This window comes from Anopheles merus, chromosome 2R (genome assembly GCF_017562075.2).
Source record: "Anopheles merus strain MAF chromosome 2R, AmerM5.1, whole genome shotgun sequence".
Taxonomy (NCBI): domain Eukaryota; kingdom Metazoa; phylum Arthropoda; class Insecta; order Diptera; family Culicidae; genus Anopheles; species Anopheles merus.
Genome location: NC_054082.1, coordinates 35,688,201 through 35,707,053, shown reverse-complemented (window position 1 = coordinate 35,707,053; position 18,853 = coordinate 35,688,201). Strand labels below are relative to the sequence as shown.

Genomic DNA, 18,853 nt, shown 5'->3' with positions numbered 1-18,853 from the left:
CTGGTAACAACCCGATCGATAATTCCCATCCTTCCGTGTTTCGTGCCGGAATGCTGGATGGGGCAGGACTAGTGGCCCGTTCTACGCTTGCATGAGAGGACAGAATTGATACATCAAATGGGTGGACTTTGAAACGAATTTTGTTTTGTTCACCATTTAGCACGTTTCGACTAACGACGGACGACACGATCTGCCTGCGGTGCGCTTTAAAAAGGCGTTGACTACCGGCCACCGACTGGGTGGTGCGCACAGTCGGGAAGATACGTTTGCCGGCTCAATATTCAATCAGGGACACTGCGCAAGCCGTCACCGATCAATACACAGAGAGAGAGAGAGTGTGTGTCCAGTCCATTTAGAGCGCCTGGAAGTAAGTGGACGGCCTATCGCATCGATCCAGTCGCGTGGTGGTGTGTGTGTGTGTGGCTCAGCCAAAGAAAACACGCCTTCCAAGAAGTCCGTAGAAACATATCTTTAAATACTACGTTTATCTTTGTTTGTCTTTTGACTAATTAAACCAGACGCAGCAGCAGCATTCGCGAAGTGTTCGCTCCACTATCGGTACACTCTGTTTGCCGAGATATCAAAACCCAATAAAAGTCTGCTTTTGCCATTCGCACGCTCTAATTGCTGCGCGCCGCCGTTTCACACGTTGTTCTACAACAGACGCAGCAGCAGCAGCGACCACGTGCGCGCGCTCTCTCTCCCATCTTCGTGCGTAGTGCAGCAACCGGTTCCGTTCGGGGCGTGGGGCGCTACGGGATGAACGTGACGGAAGAATCCATTTCTCCGGCAGAAGCATTCGACTGCCGGAACTATTTGCCACCGTTGAAGCTTTACTATGCGGGTGAGATGGATCTCGCATGCTCCTCGCTGCCCAACGCGCCAAAGGACACGCGTACTAAAATTAGTGTTCATTGCGGGTTTTTTTTTCTCCATCCACCTCTAGAATACATCATCCCGCTGAGCTTATCGCTAGCCGTTGGCTGCATCGTTTGGCTGTGGGTAACGTTCGTGTTTGTAAAAGTAATCAAGCTCATCAGACGCCAAACAGAGAAGGGCCAGGTGATGGTGCTAATCATCGCGAATACAGTTTATTTTGTGAGTATGAGACGGGATGCCGAATGGTGGGGGGGGGGGGAGGGAGGGGAATGGGGGTTAAATTCAGCCAGCGTGACCGCACACGAACTGGCCATGAAGCGCTGTTTACCGGGTGCCGATGGGACCACAGTGACCACTAACCTCGTCGTGCCGTTTCGTGCTTGTGCGCACATTCCAGACGGTGGTAACGTTCAACGTGGCGGCGCTCCTGGTGCCGCACGTGGCCGTCGTTTGCGACATTGTACCGTTCGTGGCCTTTTGCTGGTGTATTTTGGTGTTCTTTCGCTACCTGAAGGAGTCGGTGGGCGGCGATTCGACCATTATGGGCCTGTACGAGTCGAAAGCGCTCGATCCGCCGAAGGTGTGTCCCTGCTTCCGGTTTATCTACGACAGAAAGTGAGTGTATTGGGAACCGCGGAGGGGGGGGGGGGATATGAATGTGGGGCGTGATTTTAAATGAGACTCATCCCTTCCCCCAGACGCCAGCTTCGAGCGATCCGGTTCGGCATTCTGCAGCTGCCCGTTTACAACAGCGTCGTGGCCAGTATACAGCTGCTCATTTTCTCCTACGATAAGGTAAGTACTTTGCAGACAAAAACAAAAAGCTTTCTTCTAACAAAACGAGTCTATTCTCCTTTTGCAGGATTTGTTTTTTGACGCCTTCTACATCATTCTACCATTCATCATAACGTCGATCGTGTTTTACGTCGGATCGTCGGTATCGTTCATCAAAACGGTCGCCCCACTCTATCCGGACAATCCGATCTTTGTAAGTTATTATTAGCAAAGCTCTATTTTTAGAATAATAAACAATCTCTTTTACTCCCTCAGAAACGATTCTTTCTGCTGCAGTTGGTGCTAATTATTACCAAACCGCAGATCATTGTACTGGAGCTTATCTACAATCTGTCCACCTTCGAATGTACCTTGGCCGGCGAGCCGAAAGTGTACATAAATAGTAAGTTTTTACAGGACAGCAGAGTAACAGGGTTTTCCAGGTGGATCTCATAGTTGTGGGACACTTCCCTGACTCTTTCCTATTGGAAGTGAACTTCATATGTTGGAAATTGGTCTCTCCTACCAATTGGATTTGACAAATAAGCGTGCAGTAGAGTCCAATTCCCATTACATTAAGTTAATTTCTTATAAGAAAAAGTCGATAAAATGTCTCACAGCTAGGAGAACTCTTGAAAAACTCTGTAATGTCGGGTTAGCGAATTAATTTCCCACAATGTTTGTTTTCCCTTTTGCTTGCAGTTATCAAACAGCTAGTGATTTTGCTCGAAATAGCAGCAGTGACGATTTGCTCGTACAAATTCTACACCGGCCAGGACCCGGCGGCCGCTGGTGAAAAGACTGGAGTGAACAATACGGGCTACGAGGCTTAACAGAAAGCCTGTGGACAGTGAATCGTGAACAAGTAAACGTGCTACCAGCTAAGCAGTTAGCAGATGATTTTACTTACCTGTAATGTTATTAATTAATTTATTCAATTGAGCAGTAAGGCCAAGCGAGGCGCAGTAGAGGAGAGCAAGAGCAAATACAAATAAGTATTAAATTCCCGCCCCCCAGCAAAACGAGCCTCTCGCTTTAGGAGAGTTTAAACTGTCACTTATACTGTAATCCAATTCAAACAGCACGTCTGAAGAGATGCTTTAGGGCGCAGTGTAATGATCTGTTAGCTTTTCATCATTTGCTTCTGAAGGGGAATCCTCGCCAACGCAAACGGACTTTAAACAAACCGATGGTGAACAAATAAAACCAGGCAACATTTAATATCATAATAAGAAATAAATACTACACATCGCTAATGATAGCAGCGAACCAAGCTGATTGTTTGCATGGTGCAACGACAAGCGAGGTGCATCGGAACGCGTGCCATTATGCCCTTTTTGGGGCTAGAAGAGACGGTAAAGCGGTAGCGGTAGCAGAGATAGAGAGACGGCGTGTTTTTGTTTGCAAACAACCACGTCTTCGTCTGCTGTTGCGTGGTTGCGCGATAGAAAAAAAAAGCACCACACCGCACCACATGTGCGTATGCTTTGCGCAGCCAAACACGAACGCGAGCGAGTGAGCGGAGAGCGCGCGCGAACGCTAGCTTTTGCGGAGTTTCTCAACGCGCCCCCGTGCTGCAGCACAGCTCTCGCATCCGCAGCCACCCGTAAGTAGGCGCGCTGGCGGGATTGCAGCGATCAAAGAGCTGCCGAGCGCAGAGAGGCGAGCGCGTAGTTTTTAGTTGCTGTTTAGTTGCTGTTCAGGTCGCACCCGATCCGGTCCGTTTGTATTGCGATTCTCTGCGTCCGATGCCAACGCGCCTCACACACTGAACACACACACATAGTGCTGGGTGGTGGTGGTGGTGGTGGTGGCTGGGGCATCATCAGCGAGTCGTAGACATTGATCAAACCGGGGGTGAAGTGATCCGCATTACCCTGCATTCAAGTAAACCGGTGAGTTTGGAGATGTTTGAAGTTTGGGGCGAAAATTCAAAATTCCCCAAATCGTTAAGAACCACCGGCACACATCGGCAGAAGATCCTCTTAAACAGGGCAGCAGGTCAACCAGTAATGCATGGTGGTGGTGTTTGAGCCATGCTGCCAAGAAAACGGCGATGACATAATGTTGTGAGCCCAAAGCGTACCGCTCAGCATCCCCCAGTGTGTTTGTGTGTGTATGTGTGTGTGTGTGTGTCTGTAACCAATGTAACAACGATCGTTAGCGAGCACAGATAGACAGTAGGCCATGCATGCGGTATCCCTCCTGTGATCATAGAAACCCCTGGGTGCTGTGAAAGTAAATTTTCCTGTTTTCTATGCCTGCGAGCAGGAAATCGTGCGCTCCGAAGTCGTCGGTGGAAAGTGTTTGTGGCGTGGAAAAGTGCATTGTGGTTACCAGTGCACCACAGGGATTGGGGGGACGGATGTGCATTCTAGCCGTGTGGTCAGGTAGCCCCAATGACCCACACCTGGGCTGCCTGATGATAGTTTGTGTGTTGAGTAATCGTCGTCCAATCGTTGTGATCTGATGGCCGATATCATGATGATGATGATGATGGCGCACCAAAACCACCACCTTCCTCACCTCCTGAGCAAGAGTTATTAAATGCTTTGGCATTAGAGGTGGCGCTTGTACTTGTACCCTCTCGGTGCAATACGCTGTGGGTTGAAACCGGCCTGCCAATACAGGGTTTCCCACGATTTATTGGTCGGTTCCCATCAATTTTTGGTGGGTTCCCATATTTTGTTGATGCGTTCCCACGATTTTTTGGTCGTTTCCCAGAATTTTTTGGTCCAATTGTATTGATATCCAATCGGAAAATACCAATAAATTATGGGAACGAACCAAAAATCTATGGGATACGACCAAAAAATCGTGGGAACGCACCAAAAAATCATGGGAACTGACCAATAAATCGTGGGAAACCCTGTAAGTGCCCAGTGACCGGATAGCTCGTCGTGCTGGAGTTCAGGGATACATTATGCAACACACACTGCATAGATTAATCCTAATGTAATGGTGAATGGAAAATGGCCAACACACAACAAGGACACACGTCCAGCGGGCTGCTGAGACCATCACACTAGCAAGCGGTAGCATTAGCAAGAGTGTGACACATGTAATTTGATCCTGCCATGCTCGATTAGGGTAAATTGCTTTCGCATGATTGATTGGAAATCGAGAGCAAATAGGATGGGGAGTGTGGTTGAGGGGTCACCCCGTCCCGAACTCCGTAATGAGAAAGTTCAGCATCTGCGTGTACCTTTACAGAGGGTATAAATATTGCACCCCTGCCCTCCCCTGCCCATATCATGGGCAAGCTTTCTCATTTGCTGTTGAAATCCTAGAGTCTGTTTTTCCCCGCCCGCAACAAGTGTGACCTAACGGCGCAACACGTTGATAGCTTTTTCTATTTTTTTTTTTCGCCACATCTCGTTACGACAGCACCGAAAAGCAGCATTTAAACAGCAACAGAAGCAACCTATCTAAACCTCCAGCACAACTAATCTCCGTGCGCCGCGCGCGTGGAACGCGTTTGTCCAAGGTTGTCTCCCTCCCAAGCCCCCGCCGAACAAACGCAACAACAAAAAAAAAAAACGCCATTTTTCGACAGAGTTTAGCCCACGATGGTGGTTTTCTCCATCGGTCGTCGTCACACAAGACGGGAGCGACTACGAAACATAGAAACGCTTTGAAAGTTGACTCACTGCGCACTGCACTGTGGACGACCCTGGTCGATGGGTGTAGAATGAATCGCCTGCAAGAAAGGCTCATCGCGCGCTCTGTCCCCGCTCGTTGTTTGTGCATTAATTTATGCACTCAATAACAAAATCACACACACACACAAACACACGCATCATATCCTCCAGAACCGAAGCACCGAAGCGCGGCCATTGGCCGAAGGTTGATCGTTTGGTGGGGTTGTGGAATCGATATCGAAGCCGTTAGACGGACCACCGTCCGTGACCATCGGCAGTAGCGAATCGTATGCATGCTGCTCCATGCACGGGCTTGTCATTGGCACACCACACGATGTGCGATGTTCTTCGGAAGCAGTACGGGACGGTTGAAGAGGTCACAACTGGTTGCAATGACTAACGCAATGCTGCTGGAAGCGGTTTCCCTTCCATCACACGAAACCGATCGCACCGAAGCAGAAGGATCACTCCCGAAACGGTAACCTTGCCTTCGGTGGAATCTCCGAAGAAGAAGAAGAAGAAGCGAAAAAGCGGTTCCGCCCCATGCGGGAATGAGGATCGTTACGCAAGTTACGTGCCAATGATGTGCCAACTCACCTTGCAACCTTGCTAATCAGAGGGCCCGTGGCCCGCAGCCTCTTGTCCATGTTGCAAGTAGTACGCATCTCTTGCGCACATCGATCCCACTTAAAGATCTCTGCAACCCCCCACCCTACCAGAGCAATAATGTTGGTTGTTTTCACTTTTCTTTAAGACGGCTTAAAAAGAAAGAAGGTTAAAAGGAGGGGGGGGGGGGCTAAGGGAAGAAAGCGAAAAGTTCAAAACCACACTGGCCGGCCCCAATCGGCACCAAGCTCCGTCCAAGTCCGCTTTATTTTGCTGCGTGACCTTTTGTCGCACAATCAATCAGCTCTTAATGAAATGGTGTTTTAAGAAACAAAAAACAAAAAATCCACTTTCAATGCTAATTGGTATTCTTAGTTTGTGTTATTTTTCCTTCTTCTTTTTTACTCTTATCAGTTAATTGCATTCAGCAGGAAGCGCGCAACACTCGGCGCACGGTATGCGCTGTAGAGATCAAACTTGAAAAGTGGACCGATCATCAGTATCCGAGCACCGGTTTTTGTTTGTTTCGTCTCGTCGAGCCTAAGAGCTGTTGGTTTTAAGAGCAACGCGAAGATACGCAGACACATAAACACATGCGCCACGAATAAGGAACTGGTGCGAAACGGTACGCATAAAATTCAATGTTCACCACCCGGCTGGCGTTACCTCCTCCTGCGCGCTTCCTTCTTTGAAGGTCATCCCGCGCGAGTTCGCATTGGGTCGAAGCCCACCCCAACAACAACAAAAACCGGTACCCACCCTCTCCCCCATACACAGCACAACAAAGGACAAAGGAAACGGCCCCGCGTGGACGCATGCACTGCACGTTCATTGATAATGACCTCTCCGGTTGGGGTAATGGTGTCGGTTCGGTACACCTTTCCGAAGTACTTTTCGCTCTTAGGGACACGCACAGACACACACAGAGGTGTGAAATGCTGTTGATCCCAATCTTATGTTTCAGCAAATAGTTCATGTTTTGGGGGAAGGGTTAGTATTGCTTAAACCCTTGCTGCAAACGGCTAATGTTTTAAGCATGAATGATTGGCGAACGCTTTTCGTTACCGACCCGTGTGAAACATATTTATCGACGAAGTTAGAAATGCTCTAAAACTATTTTTGTTTCGCACATACCTTTCGTGCGTCACGGTAGAGCGCACGGGGGCGCCTCTTTGTAGCCGGCAAAAGTGGATTGCAATTAGTGCTTTGATTGATTTCATTAGCACACTACGCTTTACTGGCGAACGAGCGGGGTTTCTCCCAAAAATGCGTCCTGATGTTTCACTTTGATCTTCTCCAAATACACACGTGTGTTTACACATGTTGAAATGAGTTAAAACCGATCGCAACGCGTCAAGGAATTATCGTTGCTAGTTGGACATCGAGATCATGTCGATCGAGAATTTTGAGCGGTGGTGATCAGCAAAAACATAAGAATCAGAAGGCCACTACTACGCCACTAAGGAATGATTCATTGTTGTTTTGTAGAATTTATTGCAAAGGCAAAGAGCATCTTAAAAGGTCTCTCTCTTCCAGCATTCACTGCCACCAGATCACTAATGCATTTGGTTCTATATTTACCAAGCAATGCTCGCGAGATCTTTGTGAAGATGATGTGTGATGGACAGCGCACGCGAATCACGTTGTGACGCCGCAAACCATTCATTTTAAGCGCCGTTGTAACGCAAACCATTTGCCAACATTGGAATGTTCGGAGAAGTTCGTCGTTGATTGAAATTAATAGACGGAGTTCAAGATTCTCTGATTTCACCGTAACTAGAGAGAGAGAGAGAGAGAGAGAGAGAGAGAGAGAGAGAGAGAGAGAGAGAGAGAGAGAGAGAGCGGCAGTGCCTCATGCTAGGGCACGACGATCACGTGGATAGTGGTGGTGGTGGTGATTGGGGATCATGAAGAGTGAAAGAGCGTACTATAAATAATGAAGAAAAATCATCTTAATGAAAGCCTAACAATAAACAACCTTCTAATAATAAACACATCCAATCTGCCCTATTGCTATATGTTCCGATGTCTCGCGGTCTGCGGTCTGCAAACGATCTCAGCAAGCAACTGCGCGGCAATATGGATACCAACGAAACGATGTCGGTGGACATCCTTGCGGAGGAAAACTTTACCACGACCGGCGACGAGTGTACCAACCAGTTGCCCACCGTGCAGGAATATCTTGATGGTAGGTAGAAGGAAGCCTTGGCCACAAAATCGTAATGCACGTAAACGTTCCTTTTTTTTGTTCCGTTTCTCCCGTAGGCTTAACACTCCCAATTGCCATCATAATTGCCGCCACCGTGCTGCTGAGCATTGGCACGTTTAGCATCTTCTTCAAGAACGCCTATCACATCCTGCACCGGACGCCGAAACAGTTCAAAACCAAATCCATACTGCTGCTGACCATCTATCCGGTAGGAATCGGTCCAACCCCTGGAGCAGATTCTCGGAGGCAATTATTAAACTCAGTTTCCTCGTTTCAGCTCATCACTCTGTTCGGTGTGGTGTCTGTCGCCGTGCCGCGTGCCTTCTTCCTGTGCGATACCGTGATGCATGTGTACTTCATGATCTGTGCTTACGTTTTCTTCAGGTCAGTGTGACAATGCACCATCAACGGTGGACCGAGCAAGCTTAATCGTAGTTTCTTGATTTTTCCCATTTATTTTTATCGCCCCACTCCACTCCAGCCTGTGCATGCAGTATGTGGACGGGGAAGATGCACTTATTAAATCGACCGATTCGCAAACCTTCTCCCTGCGCACCCCACCGCTGTGCTGCTTCGTGCCGCTATTCAAACGAGCTCCCGTGACAAAGTGAGTAACGATCGACATACACAATCGAGGGGGTGGGAGGGTTTATAATTGCCGCTATCTGCATGTCGGGGGGCGCACAATTTTCGATCTTTGATAACGAGTTCTTCCCATCATCATCATCATAATCATCAACAACAACATTATGATGCATTTTTCATCTGACGCTCACGCTGTCGTTTGCAGAAATCGGTTACGGTTCGTGCGTATGCTTATAATGCAGCTGCCGGTCGTACAGACTGCTCTCTTTCTGGCCCTGAACGTAGTGTTTGTGGAGGATTATGTAAGTTCCTGCGGGGGGAGTAATAACCGCGCCGTCGTCCTAATGTCTAATGATCGCTCTATCATCATCTCCCACCAAACAGCCCAACTTTAATCGCATCATCCTATACTTTGTGCCAATGATCGTCATCTCTATTCTGCTCGGTGTGTGGGGATTGAACATTCTCGTGCGAATGCTCGCTCCACTCTACTCCGACTTGAAGCTGATGGTTTGTGAAGCGCGCTCTTTCATTGCAACTTTGAACGCGCTTTTCAATGCACTCCGTTTTGTTTGTTTGTTTTCCAGGGCAAATATTTCGTATTGCAGGCGGTGCTTATACTTTGCCGGATACAGCCCCTCATTATAGCGGCCATCGTTAGCAGCGGCATTTCCGACTGTGCCTTTCCCAACACACTGCAGGTGCAGAAAAATGGTGCGTTTGATGCCGTATTTACCTTAAACTTACGTATCATTATGAGTAAATGTTTGCTGTTTTCTTTCTTTTTAGCCATTTTCCAACTTTGCCTGTGCTTTGAAATGATGGTACTATCATGCTGGGCCTCCCTGCTGTACAAATCGCCCTCCATCATTGGACCAGGCTAGGCGTGAACGACAAACACCACAAAAAATCCAGCATCTCCTACACTTCAACACGAATAGCACAGCTAGGCAAAGCTGATCGTAAATTTATCTGTGTTTCAGTGTTTTAAATGTGATACCATAAACCACCGTTAATCACTGCCAGCCGGGGAAAGGCTTGGCAAGATGTACTCGGGAGCAAGTTGGGCAAAATCTCTGCCCGCATTTCTCGCTACATCTTCCCAAGCCGCACACGCTGCTGGTCAGGATGAACTGGTGGTGTATACTTCGATGGAAATCTTTAACAAATACAATTAAATCGAACGAATAGCATTTCAACCAACCGTACGTACGTGTTTTTTTACTTCCTTCACAAAGAGCCATCTCCTCCGGTGGCTGACAAAAAAAAACCACCCGGACAAACCTATTTCCGATGTATGATGTTCGTACCAGTGCCGAATGCCTTAAACTTAGATCTCGTTATCACTATCGTCCTCGTCGACCGCTTCCTGGCCGGCCCGGTTTGCCGCGGCGTACACCTCGGCCGGGACGGTCTTGTGGATGCCGTTGGAATCCTGGCACACCCAACTGAGCTCCAGCTTGAAGTCTTTGTCCTTCAGCTCATCGTGCACTTGGTAGATGCTGAAGCGAAAGGAAGGAAAAAGGTTGATTTTGTGATTGAATCGGAAAGGCATGGCTGTACATCCGATTATTTAAACTGGACTTGATTTCCAGCTAGGCGGCTAGAATCAGTCTTTATAGAGCCGATCGATTAACTTACATCTTGCCGGCCGTCAGCACAAGGTCCTTGACGCTCATGTCGGCAAGCTTCAACTTTTCAATTTCCGTCTTGGCAGTTTGTTTCGCTTTGCCGACGGCGCATCCGAAGTAACCCTGGAAGTAGTGATACATTACGATTGTAGCTAGAGTTGTGCTACTTTCCCCGTTTGCTTTTGCGACAAACTTACACACGACACTCCCGACGGGTCGATCATGTACATTTCGGGACCTTTCTCCTCCGACCACGAGGCCAAAATCACGCTCACACCGAACGGACGCACGGCACTGTAGAGGGTGTACGCGTGGAAGTAGCTCGACAGACGGTCGTTCAGCTGCTTTAGCGGAATGGGGCGATTGTTCTGCTGTCGATAGCTGGCCGCCTCCTGGCGTGCGATATCGACCACCGCTCTACCGTCGGTAATCATTCCACTGATGGCCTACAATACGAAACAAGCAAGAAACATTGGGTAATAGCATCAAAAGCCGCTGCCACCTTTGCCCCGCTCCCTTGTGTTTACCATTCCGATGGAAGTATCGATGGTAAAGATGCGCGTACCACAATCCGGCTCGTACAGTTTGCTCGTGATCAGTTTTTCAACCGCCAGCACTACACCGTCCTTGCCCCGCAGACCGATCACCGTGCCACTGTTCTCCACCGCTTTGGCCGCGTACTCAATCTGGAAAACGCGACCATCGGGCGAGAACTGTGATGCCGATAGGTCATACTGAAAATGGAAGCCGACGGAAACGACACCGGAACGATTAGTTCATTCGTTTCCCCCATCGAAACGAAAACAGAACCACCGCCATAACCTCAAATCGAAAACAATTCGACCATTTAGCAGTCGGCGGTGGCCCAGGCACTCGCATTTACTTACACCGGTTCCGATTGAACTCATTTTTAATGGAAATTAAACTGTTTACACGAATGCACTACGGGGAACGTGAAATTAACAATCCGCTTGCCGGATGAAACAGCAGAAATTTACCTTCGCAAGCGATGAGAAACAAATTCCGTTTTGACAGTTGCCCCGTTTTGACGGGCTGGGGGCTTGCTTCACGCACGCACGTCACACAAGGAGGGATAAAATCTGCCCAAGCTTCTTTCACCCACACGGCACAGTGACGTTTTGGTTCAAAATGGCAATTACTACATTGGAAATTAAAACGCTCGGCTAGAATTTCGTTAAATAGTTTAATGTTGTATTCGCTTTATTTTGGAAGAAAGAGGAAAATGTTTAAATGCGAACAAATTCACGGTTCATGGTCGCAGAAATCTAGGATTCAGGATGAAAACTCGCTACACGTGTGGCGGTTTCCTAACTGCTATGTCGGCTTCGCGTTGTGCTTCTTTGGCCGCTAGAAAAGAGAAATTTCAAACTATTCCCGCTCATATAACGATCGATACAGATACGAATACTATTAGGGCGCTTCCACCATGACTGGTATTCGTTTTTGGGAGTTTTTTTTTTGTAAGTTTATGCTAACAAAATGATCGCAGCGCGCATTTGAAACTAACCTGAAGTTTGCCGCAAAGGAAACCGGACGGCTTAGCTACATACTAATAAATCTGGTGGCACGTGGGCATTCGGTGTGCACGTTTGCGTATGCACGCTAGAGCAATGTTACGTTTGCACGTTCTCGCATAACGCGTTTGTAGTAATGTTTAGTTTGCTATCACATTAATGTCTACTTACTGTATAGAGTAGGAGTAATTATCATATCAACGTTACGTTACGTTACTGCTATCGATATCTGGATGCTACTAAAACCGCGAGCCGAACAGTTCACTCAATTCAATATAAAACACGATAAAACACGTCTACCGAATGTGCAGTCGGTGTCGGCTGCCATCCGCATCTGGGCACGTTGCCACCACACTCGATTGCGTATTAAAATGCTTGATACGTTTCCGTTTCCTCATGCGCCTTACGGGCACACGCACACCGTACGCAAGTGCCAACACACTGCCTGCTAGGTAAAACTATCCAAATTGACGATCGTTTCAGTGCTCGGCCAACTAGGAGTCGCGCTCCATCTCTCTCTCTCTCTCGCTCCCTCGCTCGCTCATAAGGACAACCCTTGGCCATGGCACCTCCAGCCTCTATATCCGGTTCAACGTCTCCCGAAGGCAAATGGAAGATTGCTTTTCGCAGCCAGCGAAAACCCGGCTCACTGCTCGTTCTGCACCAGCACCAGCTCCTGGCGCATCTTGTCCGGCGTATCCCAGCAGCTTTTGCCGCACGTCCACACGAGCACATTGCCATAGTCGATGGGTGCCCGCTCCCCGTTCACCTCGAACCGCAGCCTCTCGATCAGCGTCGGGAGCAGCTGCACCTCGCAGATCATTTCACTCTTGCAGTACTGACAGTGGGGCGGCATGGCGATCTCCTTGATCGGTGCGATCAGCAGCGGTAAGGCGTTGCGTGAATAGCGCAGCAGCTGGCCCGGATTCTCCTGGAGCTTGCTGAGAAACGAGTGGAACATCAGGTCGCCATGCATCGGGATGCCCTTCTCGTACAGCTCTTGGTCGTGGTTCGCTTTCGGTGGCTGCTTCGTACCCGAGGCCACATTGTCCAGCGGACTATCCAGCGGAGCCGTTATCCCTGCAATAAAGGAAAGCAAAATGAAATTAATATGTGTTTTGGGCTAATTGAAATTAGCAGCCTCTCTCACGCAGCTTCTTACCATCCTCATGCCGCTGGTACTCGGCTAGCAGCTCCCGTACGTGATCGGACGCGAGCGGCGCTACGTATCGCTCCTCGTCCACGCTAATGTACAACCCGCGCAGTGTAACGTCCGCAATGTTCCGTGGCACAACCTGCGGTTGCTTCAGCAGTGCCACTAAATCACGCTTCGGCGAGACGGGCGTATCGACGACGACCACTTCCGCCTCCAGGCCTTCGATTTCGGCGGACGCGCGCGTTGTGTACAGATTATCGATCAGCTCTCCGCCACCGGTCGCCCCGGAAGCTCTACCGTCGCCGCGCGCATTCGCATTCGTCTCGTCGACACGCAAGTTTTCGAACCCCGGGATCGGTTCCGCCTCCATCGAGTTGCTCTCGTCGTCCTCGTCCGACACCTTCTCGTACTGAATCACATTGCCGTTCTCCTCGTTCAGCAGCTGTTCCGCTGCTGCAACGCTGCTCGTATCCACGCGCATAAAGGTGGCCGTGCCGAAGCTCTCGCGCACTGCCATGCCCTCCTGCCCGGCCTCCTCCTCCTCCTCGTCCCAATCGTCTGCCCCGCTGCACCACGATATGGTGGTATCTTTCGATGCTACCTTGCCCGATCGCAGCTCCGTCACGCCACCGTCCGCACCGGGGGAGCCCTTCTCCAGCGACTGTATCCGGACGCACGTCCACGCCTGGGACTGGGTCGAGCAGGGTGCATTCAGACAGGCAAACACGTACAGCGTACGGTGAAATTGAGAATCGTCCAGCGGGGCATAGATTTGCACGATCAGCGGTCTCTGCTGGCCGCAGAAAAGGCACGGCTGCACGTCGATCGGACCAGCCGGCCAGTCCTGCGGGGTGTGAGCGATCCGTGCAGTTGGCGAACAAAAAGAAGGCACAAATATCGATCGTTGGTTATGGTTGGACTGTGTAGAAGATTCCACCCACCCAGCAGCAAACTTACCGCATGGCCACCGATTTTGTTCGTCGTGTAGGACAGATACGGTCGGTCCTTCTCCGCGATTGGCTCGTCCTCGAAGCCCAACAGGACTAAGGTTTGTTTCTTGGCCATTCTCCCGCAGGAAGTTTGGCGTTCCGTACGGCACTGCTGCTGCGGTATCAGCTGGAAACGACTGTTCTTGTGCAAGGACGATTGATTTTTCTCACCAGGCCTTCGAAATTGTTTTACAATGGCAATTTTAGCCGTCAGAAAACGTGCGCAGCCGCACTGACAACAGACGGAATATCTGTCAAAAAAGATGCTTTTTCAAAACAAACCACTTGTTTCCGAAGCGAACAAAGAGACGTTGCAGAAATACGGAGGAAATAGGTAAAATTGCAAGATCGAAGATTTAAAACATTGATTTCAATTGAAAATACCTGCCGAAGAGCAGCCAAACTGCATTTTATGTTTCATGTTATGTTAATAAAAATTACCTAAATTAATCAAACTACAATAACAAGCTATTTCCAACTAAATATTGTGATATTATAAACCGCAACTACATACAAAAGGGCAAAATCCAACATGTTCATGACGATTCAATGTGCTTTATTCAACGAATTAATTTCCACCACGCAGACGGAGAACCAGATGAAGAGTGGACTCCTTCTGGATGTTATAGTCCGACAGGGTGCGGCCATCCTCCAGCTGCTTTCCAGCGAAGATCAGACGCTGCTGATCTGGCGGGATTCCCTCCTTGTCCTGGATCTTCGCCTTCACATTCTCAATCGTATCCGATGGCTCAACCTCCAGCGTGATGGTCTTTCCGGTCAGAGTTTTCACGAAAATCTGCATACCACCACGCAGACGGAGAACCAGATGAAGAGTGGACTCCTTCTGGATGTTATAGTCCGACAGGGTGCGGCCATCCTCCAGCTGCTTTCCGGCGAAGATCAGACGCTGCTGATCTGGCGGGATTCCCTCCTTGTCCTGGATCTTCGCCTTCACATTCTCAATCGTATCCGATGGCTCAACCTCCAGCGTGATGGTCTTTCCGGTCAGAGTTTTCACGAAAATCTGCATACCACCACGCAGACGGAGAACCAGATGAAGGGTGGACTCCTTCTGGATGTTATAGTCCGACAGGGTGCGGCCATCCTCCAGCTGCTTTCCGGCGAAGATCAGACGCTGCTGATCTGGCGGGATTCCCTCCTTGTCCTGGATCTTCGCCTTCACATTCTCAATCGTATCCGATGGCTCAACCTCCAGCGTGATGGTCTTTCCGGTCAGAGTTTTCACGAAAATCTGCATACCACCACGCAGACGGAGAACCAGATGAAGGGTGGACTCCTTCTGGATGTTATAGTCCGACAGGGTGCGGCCATCCTCCAGCTGCTTTCCGGCGAAGATCAGACGCTGCTGATCTGGCGGAATTCCCTCCTTGTCCTGGATCTTCGCCTTCACATTCTCAATCGTATCCGATGGCTCAACCTCCAGCGTGATGGTCTTTCCGGTTAGAGTTTTCACGAAAATCTGCATACCACCACGCAGACGGAGAACCAGATGAAGAGTGGACTCCTTCTGGATGTTATAGTCCGACAGGGTGCGGCCATCCTCCAGCTGCTTTCCGGCGAAGATCAGACGCTGCTGATCTGGCGGGATTCCCTCCTTGTCCTGGATCTTCGCCTTCACATTCTCAATCGTATCCGATGGTTCGACCTCCAGGGTGATGGTCTTTCCGGTCAGAGTTTTCACGAAAATCTGCATGCCACCACGCAGACGGAGAACCAGATGAAGAGTGGACTCCTTCTGGATGTTATAGTCCGACAGGGTGCGGCCATCCTCCAGCTGCTTTCCAGCGAAGATCAGACGCTGCTGATCTGGCGGGATTCCCTCCTTGTCCTGGATCTTCGCCTTCACATTCTCAATCGTATCCGATGGCTCAACCTCCAGCGTGATGGTCTTTCCGGTCAGAGTTTTCACGAAAATCTGCATACCACCACGCAGACGGAGAACCAGATGAAGAGTGGACTCCTTCTGGATGTTATAGTCCGACAGGGTGCGGCCATCCTCCAGCTGCTTTCCGGCGAAGATCAGACGCTGCTGATCTGGCGGGATTCCCTCCTTGTCCTGGATCTTCGCCTTCACATTCTCAATCGTATCCGATGGCTCAACCTCCAGCGTGATGGTCTTTCCGGTCAGAGTTTTCACGAAAATCTGCATACCACCACGCAGACGGAGAACCAGATGAAGGGTGGACTCCTTCTGGATGTTATAGTCCGACAGGGTGCGGCCATCCTCCAGCTGCTTTCCGGCGAAGATCAGACGCTGCTGATCTGGCGGGATTCCCTCCTTGTCCTGGATCTTCGCCTTCACATTCTCAATCGTATCCGATGGCTCAACCTCCAGCGTGATGGTCTTTCCGGTCAGAGTTTTCACGAAAATCTGCATACCACCACGCAGACGGAGAACCAGATGAAGGGTGGACTCCTTCTGGATGTTATAGTCCGACAGGGTGCGGCCATCCTCCAGCTGCTTTCCGGCGAAGATCAGACGCTGCTGATCTGGCGGAATTCCCTCCTTGTCCTGGATCTTCGCCTTCACATTCTCAATCGTATCCGATGGCTCAACCTCCAGCGTGATGGTCTTTCCGGTTAGAGTTTTCACGAAAATCTGCATACCACCACGCAGACGGAGAACCAGATGAAGAGTGGACTCCTTCTGGATGTTATAGTCCGACAGGGTGCGGCCATCCTCCAGCTGCTTTCCGGCGAAGATCAGACGCTGCTGATCTGGCGGGATTCCCTCCTTGTCCTGGATCTTCGCCTTCACATTCTCAATCGTATCCGATGGTTCGACCTCCAGGGTGATGGTCTTTCCGGTCAGAGTTTTCACGAAAATCTGCATATTTTATCTGTAAATTTAAACGAAAACAACATTATAGATTTGTGCAATGCTCAGAGCATCACATAATAGGTAGCAACGTCTTAGGCACTACATTACTTCATGAATGCTATGTTATGCACTCTCATTTGTGCTCCTTCTATAATATCTTAATCCAATTAAACCTACGTCAAACAACGTAACTATTTCATCATAAATCCCAAGTGCGATGGTTGAGGTACATTGCATCACCACTGAATATATTCAGAATTAGGTGGAGGGGGGAGGAGTGTGCGTGGGAAGGAACAGTCTAGAAACACTTGTATCAATTTACTTTTCCAATCGAAACGTCTAGATTGTAACCCCACACAGTGACCTAATCTATAAATAAATTCACGACGAAACGAGTGTGCGTAACATCAAACATGTATTTAACGAGAATATTCAAAGCATGTCATTTACTTTATTAATGAAAAACAACGGTTTGCTTTTCAGCTTGTAAGTTTAGTTCAGCCAAAAGACACTTGCAAACTACGATGTGAAAATGAGTCATTCAATGGCGGCCACACGCAAGCACTTGAACATGTTCGAGCGTGTTCGAGGCCTTAATAACAAAGATTATTTGTTTCACCATTAAATCATACGGGAATATAAATTTGATGGGAGTTTTTTAACTGGTTATATTTTAAAAGATAAAGGATTTTTTATTCTATCATATTGAAGTTTTTAATGTTTTCTTTGTAACTGAAGTATCGATTTAGTGAATCGAAACAAACACTTCTAGTTGGTCTTTAATAATTCGTATGGTTATCTATTTCCACCGATAACAAAAACTAACTGAAATGTGCACTGTACATCGAGTTCATGGCATTAGATGACGCCATTTTTCTTTTACGATAATCATCTCTTTGTTCGCAGAAGGGCAAGCTGCGCATAGCTGGTTCATGTTCATGCAGGTTCAGAGACCGTAAAGGAAAAAAAACTTTAAAAACTCGTAAATTAACATAACGCAAACTATAGTACATTTACAATCCTCACACTTTACTTTAACTTAAACAACATAGAAATTTGATGTTTTTATACAATCACAATGATTGAATTTAGACACATTTTGCCACTACGAACCTTCTCTGTACTAACACTAAAATATAGGAACACAAAAGATTTGCGATGAAATATAAAGATTTTCTTACGAAATACACAACTATTGCGCGAAAAAAAACCACACTGATAAAATACGTTGAGCGATTGAGCAAATGATAAATTGCTCGCACCACAGTCACAGCTCACTGCGTCATTACGCCATCTTGGGAAAACCCAGTTACCCCAAACAATTAAAATCAATCTCTGCCTTTCGCACGCGCTTATCCAAAACTAAAGTGCAGAACTTATCAACACAAGCATACAGTAGTTGCATTACCTTTTACACAACACAGTTAATAATAATAATTTTCTTTTCTCCACAAAGTACAATTGATATTCTGCTTCACACGTCCTGACTGCGCGTCCGTCCTGTGGCACTGCTTGTCTGGTATTGCTTTAACTTGACTTTGTCTGCTTCGGCGAATTTCTCGTTTTTATAGCCTTTTCGTCGGCAACAAATACAACAACAATATCGTTTGTGTGCGTCAAATGTTAAGCGCTAAAGTTTAGTTTACACGTGCTGATTTGCGAGTGAGTTTGCAGCGAGAGAAATGAGAAGCGAATTTTGTACGTGAAATAATTATTATAACAAAATTCATTTCATAAAATTCAATCAAACAAATCGCAAAGATTTAATGTTCTTGTTTGTGCTTGTACGAATTGAATAAATTTTATATGCATTATATGCATCAATAAGTGGTCGCTTGTCAGCAAAATTCAAGCAGTGAGCTAAAATTAAGCTCACTTGAGTGAGACATTCGAAGTTCAGGATCGAAATCCTTTACGAAGTTTCAGAAGTTTTCTTCTCAGATTACAATGATAATTCCATAAGTCAACTGCGAGTTACAATATTTTTGAGAATAATTTTTTATTTC

At 48.1% G+C, this 18,853-nt stretch overlaps 5 protein-coding genes across 8 annotated transcripts; 2 read left to right on the top strand and 3 right to left on the bottom strand.

Annotated features, from left to right (window-relative positions):
• Positions 1-219: 219 nt before the first annotated feature.
• Positions 220-2,895, top strand: LOC121588387. Of its 2 annotated transcripts, none has more exons than XM_041906251.1 (8): positions 220-367; positions 519-844; positions 947-1,098; positions 1,277-1,494; positions 1,578-1,674; positions 1,742-1,867; positions 1,930-2,056; positions 2,356-2,895. In XM_041906251.1, exons 2-8 carry the CDS (start codon positions 760-762, stop codon positions 2,484-2,486), a joined length of 936 nt encoding a protein of 311 aa, XP_041762185.1. In that variant the 5' UTR covers positions 220-367; positions 519-759; the 3' UTR covers positions 2,487-2,895. The 2 variants fall into 2 exon arrangements, with proteins under 2 accessions (XP_041762185.1, XP_041762186.1); XM_041906252.1 differs by having other exon boundaries at positions 220-407.
• A 456-nt stretch (positions 2,896-3,351) lies between these two features.
• LOC121588386 (organic solute transporter alpha-like protein) lies at positions 3,352-9,893 on the top strand. Of its 3 annotated transcripts, XM_041906250.1 has the most exons (11): positions 3,352-3,548; positions 5,041-5,772; positions 6,315-6,525; positions 7,961-8,088; positions 8,166-8,317; positions 8,387-8,493; positions 8,591-8,716; positions 8,900-8,996; positions 9,079-9,204; positions 9,282-9,408; positions 9,484-9,893. In XM_041906250.1, the coding sequence occupies exons 4-11, from the start codon at positions 7,980-7,982 to the stop codon at positions 9,576-9,578; spliced, it is 939 nt and encodes a 312-aa protein (XP_041762184.1). In that variant the 5' UTR covers positions 3,352-3,548; positions 5,041-5,772; positions 6,315-6,525; positions 7,961-7,979; the 3' UTR covers positions 9,579-9,893. The 3 variants fall into 3 exon arrangements, with proteins under 3 accessions (XP_041762184.1, XP_041762183.1, XP_041762182.1); XM_041906249.1 differs by lacking the exon at positions 5,041-5,772; XM_041906248.1 differs by lacking the exons at positions 5,041-5,772; positions 6,315-6,525.
• On the bottom strand, positions 9,888-11,369 carry LOC121588388 (proteasome subunit alpha type-3). Its single transcript, XM_041906253.1, has 5 exons — positions 11,213-11,369; positions 10,853-11,059; positions 10,523-10,771; positions 10,336-10,448; positions 9,888-10,196 (listed from the first exon to the last, which is right to left on the bottom strand). Exons 1-5 carry the CDS (start codon positions 11,231-11,233, stop codon positions 10,025-10,027), a joined length of 762 nt encoding a protein of 253 aa, XP_041762187.1. The 5' UTR covers positions 11,234-11,369; the 3' UTR covers positions 9,888-10,024.
• A 156-nt stretch (positions 11,370-11,525) lies between these two features.
• Positions 11,526-14,236, bottom strand: LOC121589641 (programmed cell death protein 2-like). The gene is made up of 3 exons (XM_041908716.1): positions 13,974-14,236; positions 13,023-13,860; positions 11,526-12,940 (listed from the first exon to the last, which is right to left on the bottom strand). The coding sequence occupies exons 1-3, from the start codon at positions 14,079-14,081 to the stop codon at positions 12,507-12,509; spliced, it is 1,380 nt and encodes a 459-aa protein (XP_041764650.1). The 5' UTR covers positions 14,082-14,236; the 3' UTR covers positions 11,526-12,506.
• A 304-nt stretch (positions 14,237-14,540) lies between these two features.
• On the bottom strand, positions 14,541-18,394 carry LOC121589636 (polyubiquitin-C). The gene is made up of 2 exons (XM_041908712.1): positions 18,256-18,394; positions 14,541-16,866 (listed from the first exon to the last, which is right to left on the bottom strand). Exon 2 carries the CDS (start codon positions 16,857-16,859, stop codon positions 14,574-14,576), a length of 2,286 nt encoding a protein of 761 aa, XP_041764646.1. The 5' UTR covers positions 16,860-16,866; positions 18,256-18,394; the 3' UTR covers positions 14,541-14,573.
• Positions 18,395-18,853: the final 459 nt, after the last annotated feature.

Bases quoted from the DNA above. Each gene is read 5' to 3' on its own strand.
- LOC121588387 (XM_041906251.1), top strand. From the start codon at position 760: ATGAACGTGACGGAAGAATCCATTTCTCCGGCAGAAGCATTCGACTGC. The intron at 1,868-1,929 runs GTAAGTTATTAT...TTACTCCCTCAG, and splicing joins ATCCGGACAATCCGATCTTT to AAACGATTCTTTCTGCTGCA. The intron at 2,057-2,355 runs GTAAGTTTTTAC...TTTTGCTTGCAG, and splicing joins GCCGAAAGTGTACATAAATA to TTATCAAACAGCTAGTGATT.
- LOC121588386 (XM_041906248.1), top strand. From the start codon at position 7,980: ATGGATACCAACGAAACGATGTCGGTGGACATCCTTGCGGAGGAAAAC. The intron at 8,318-8,386 runs GTAGGAATCGGT...TCCTCGTTTCAG, and splicing joins TGCTGCTGACCATCTATCCG to CTCATCACTCTGTTCGGTGT. The intron at 9,409-9,483 runs GTGCGTTTGATG...CTTTCTTTTTAG, and splicing joins ACTGCAGGTGCAGAAAAATG to CCATTTTCCAACTTTGCCTG.
- LOC121588388 (XM_041906253.1), bottom strand. From the start codon at position 11,233: ATGAGTTCAATCGGAACCGGT. The intron at 10,772-10,852 runs GTAAACACAAGG...TTCGTATTGTAG, and splicing joins TCGATACTTCCATCGGAATG to GCCATCAGTGGAATGATTAC. The intron at 10,197-10,335 runs GTAAGTTAATCG...CTTTCGCTTCAG, and splicing joins GTGCTGACGGCCGGCAAGAT to CATCTACCAAGTGCACGATG.
- LOC121589636 (XM_041908712.1), bottom strand. From the start codon at position 16,859: ATGCAGATTTTCGTGAAAACTCTGACCGGAAAGACCATCACCCTGGAG.
- LOC121589641 (XM_041908716.1), bottom strand. From the start codon at position 14,081: ATGGCCAAGAAACAAACCTTAGTCCTGTTGGGCTTCGAGGACGAGCCA. The intron at 13,861-13,973 runs GTAAGTTTGCTG...CACACCCCGCAG, and splicing joins ACAAAATCGGTGGCCATGCG to GACTGGCCGGCTGGTCCGAT. The intron at 12,941-13,022 runs GTAAGAAGCTGC...CCTTTATTGCAG, and splicing joins GTACCAGCGGCATGAGGATG to GGATAACGGCTCCGCTGGAT.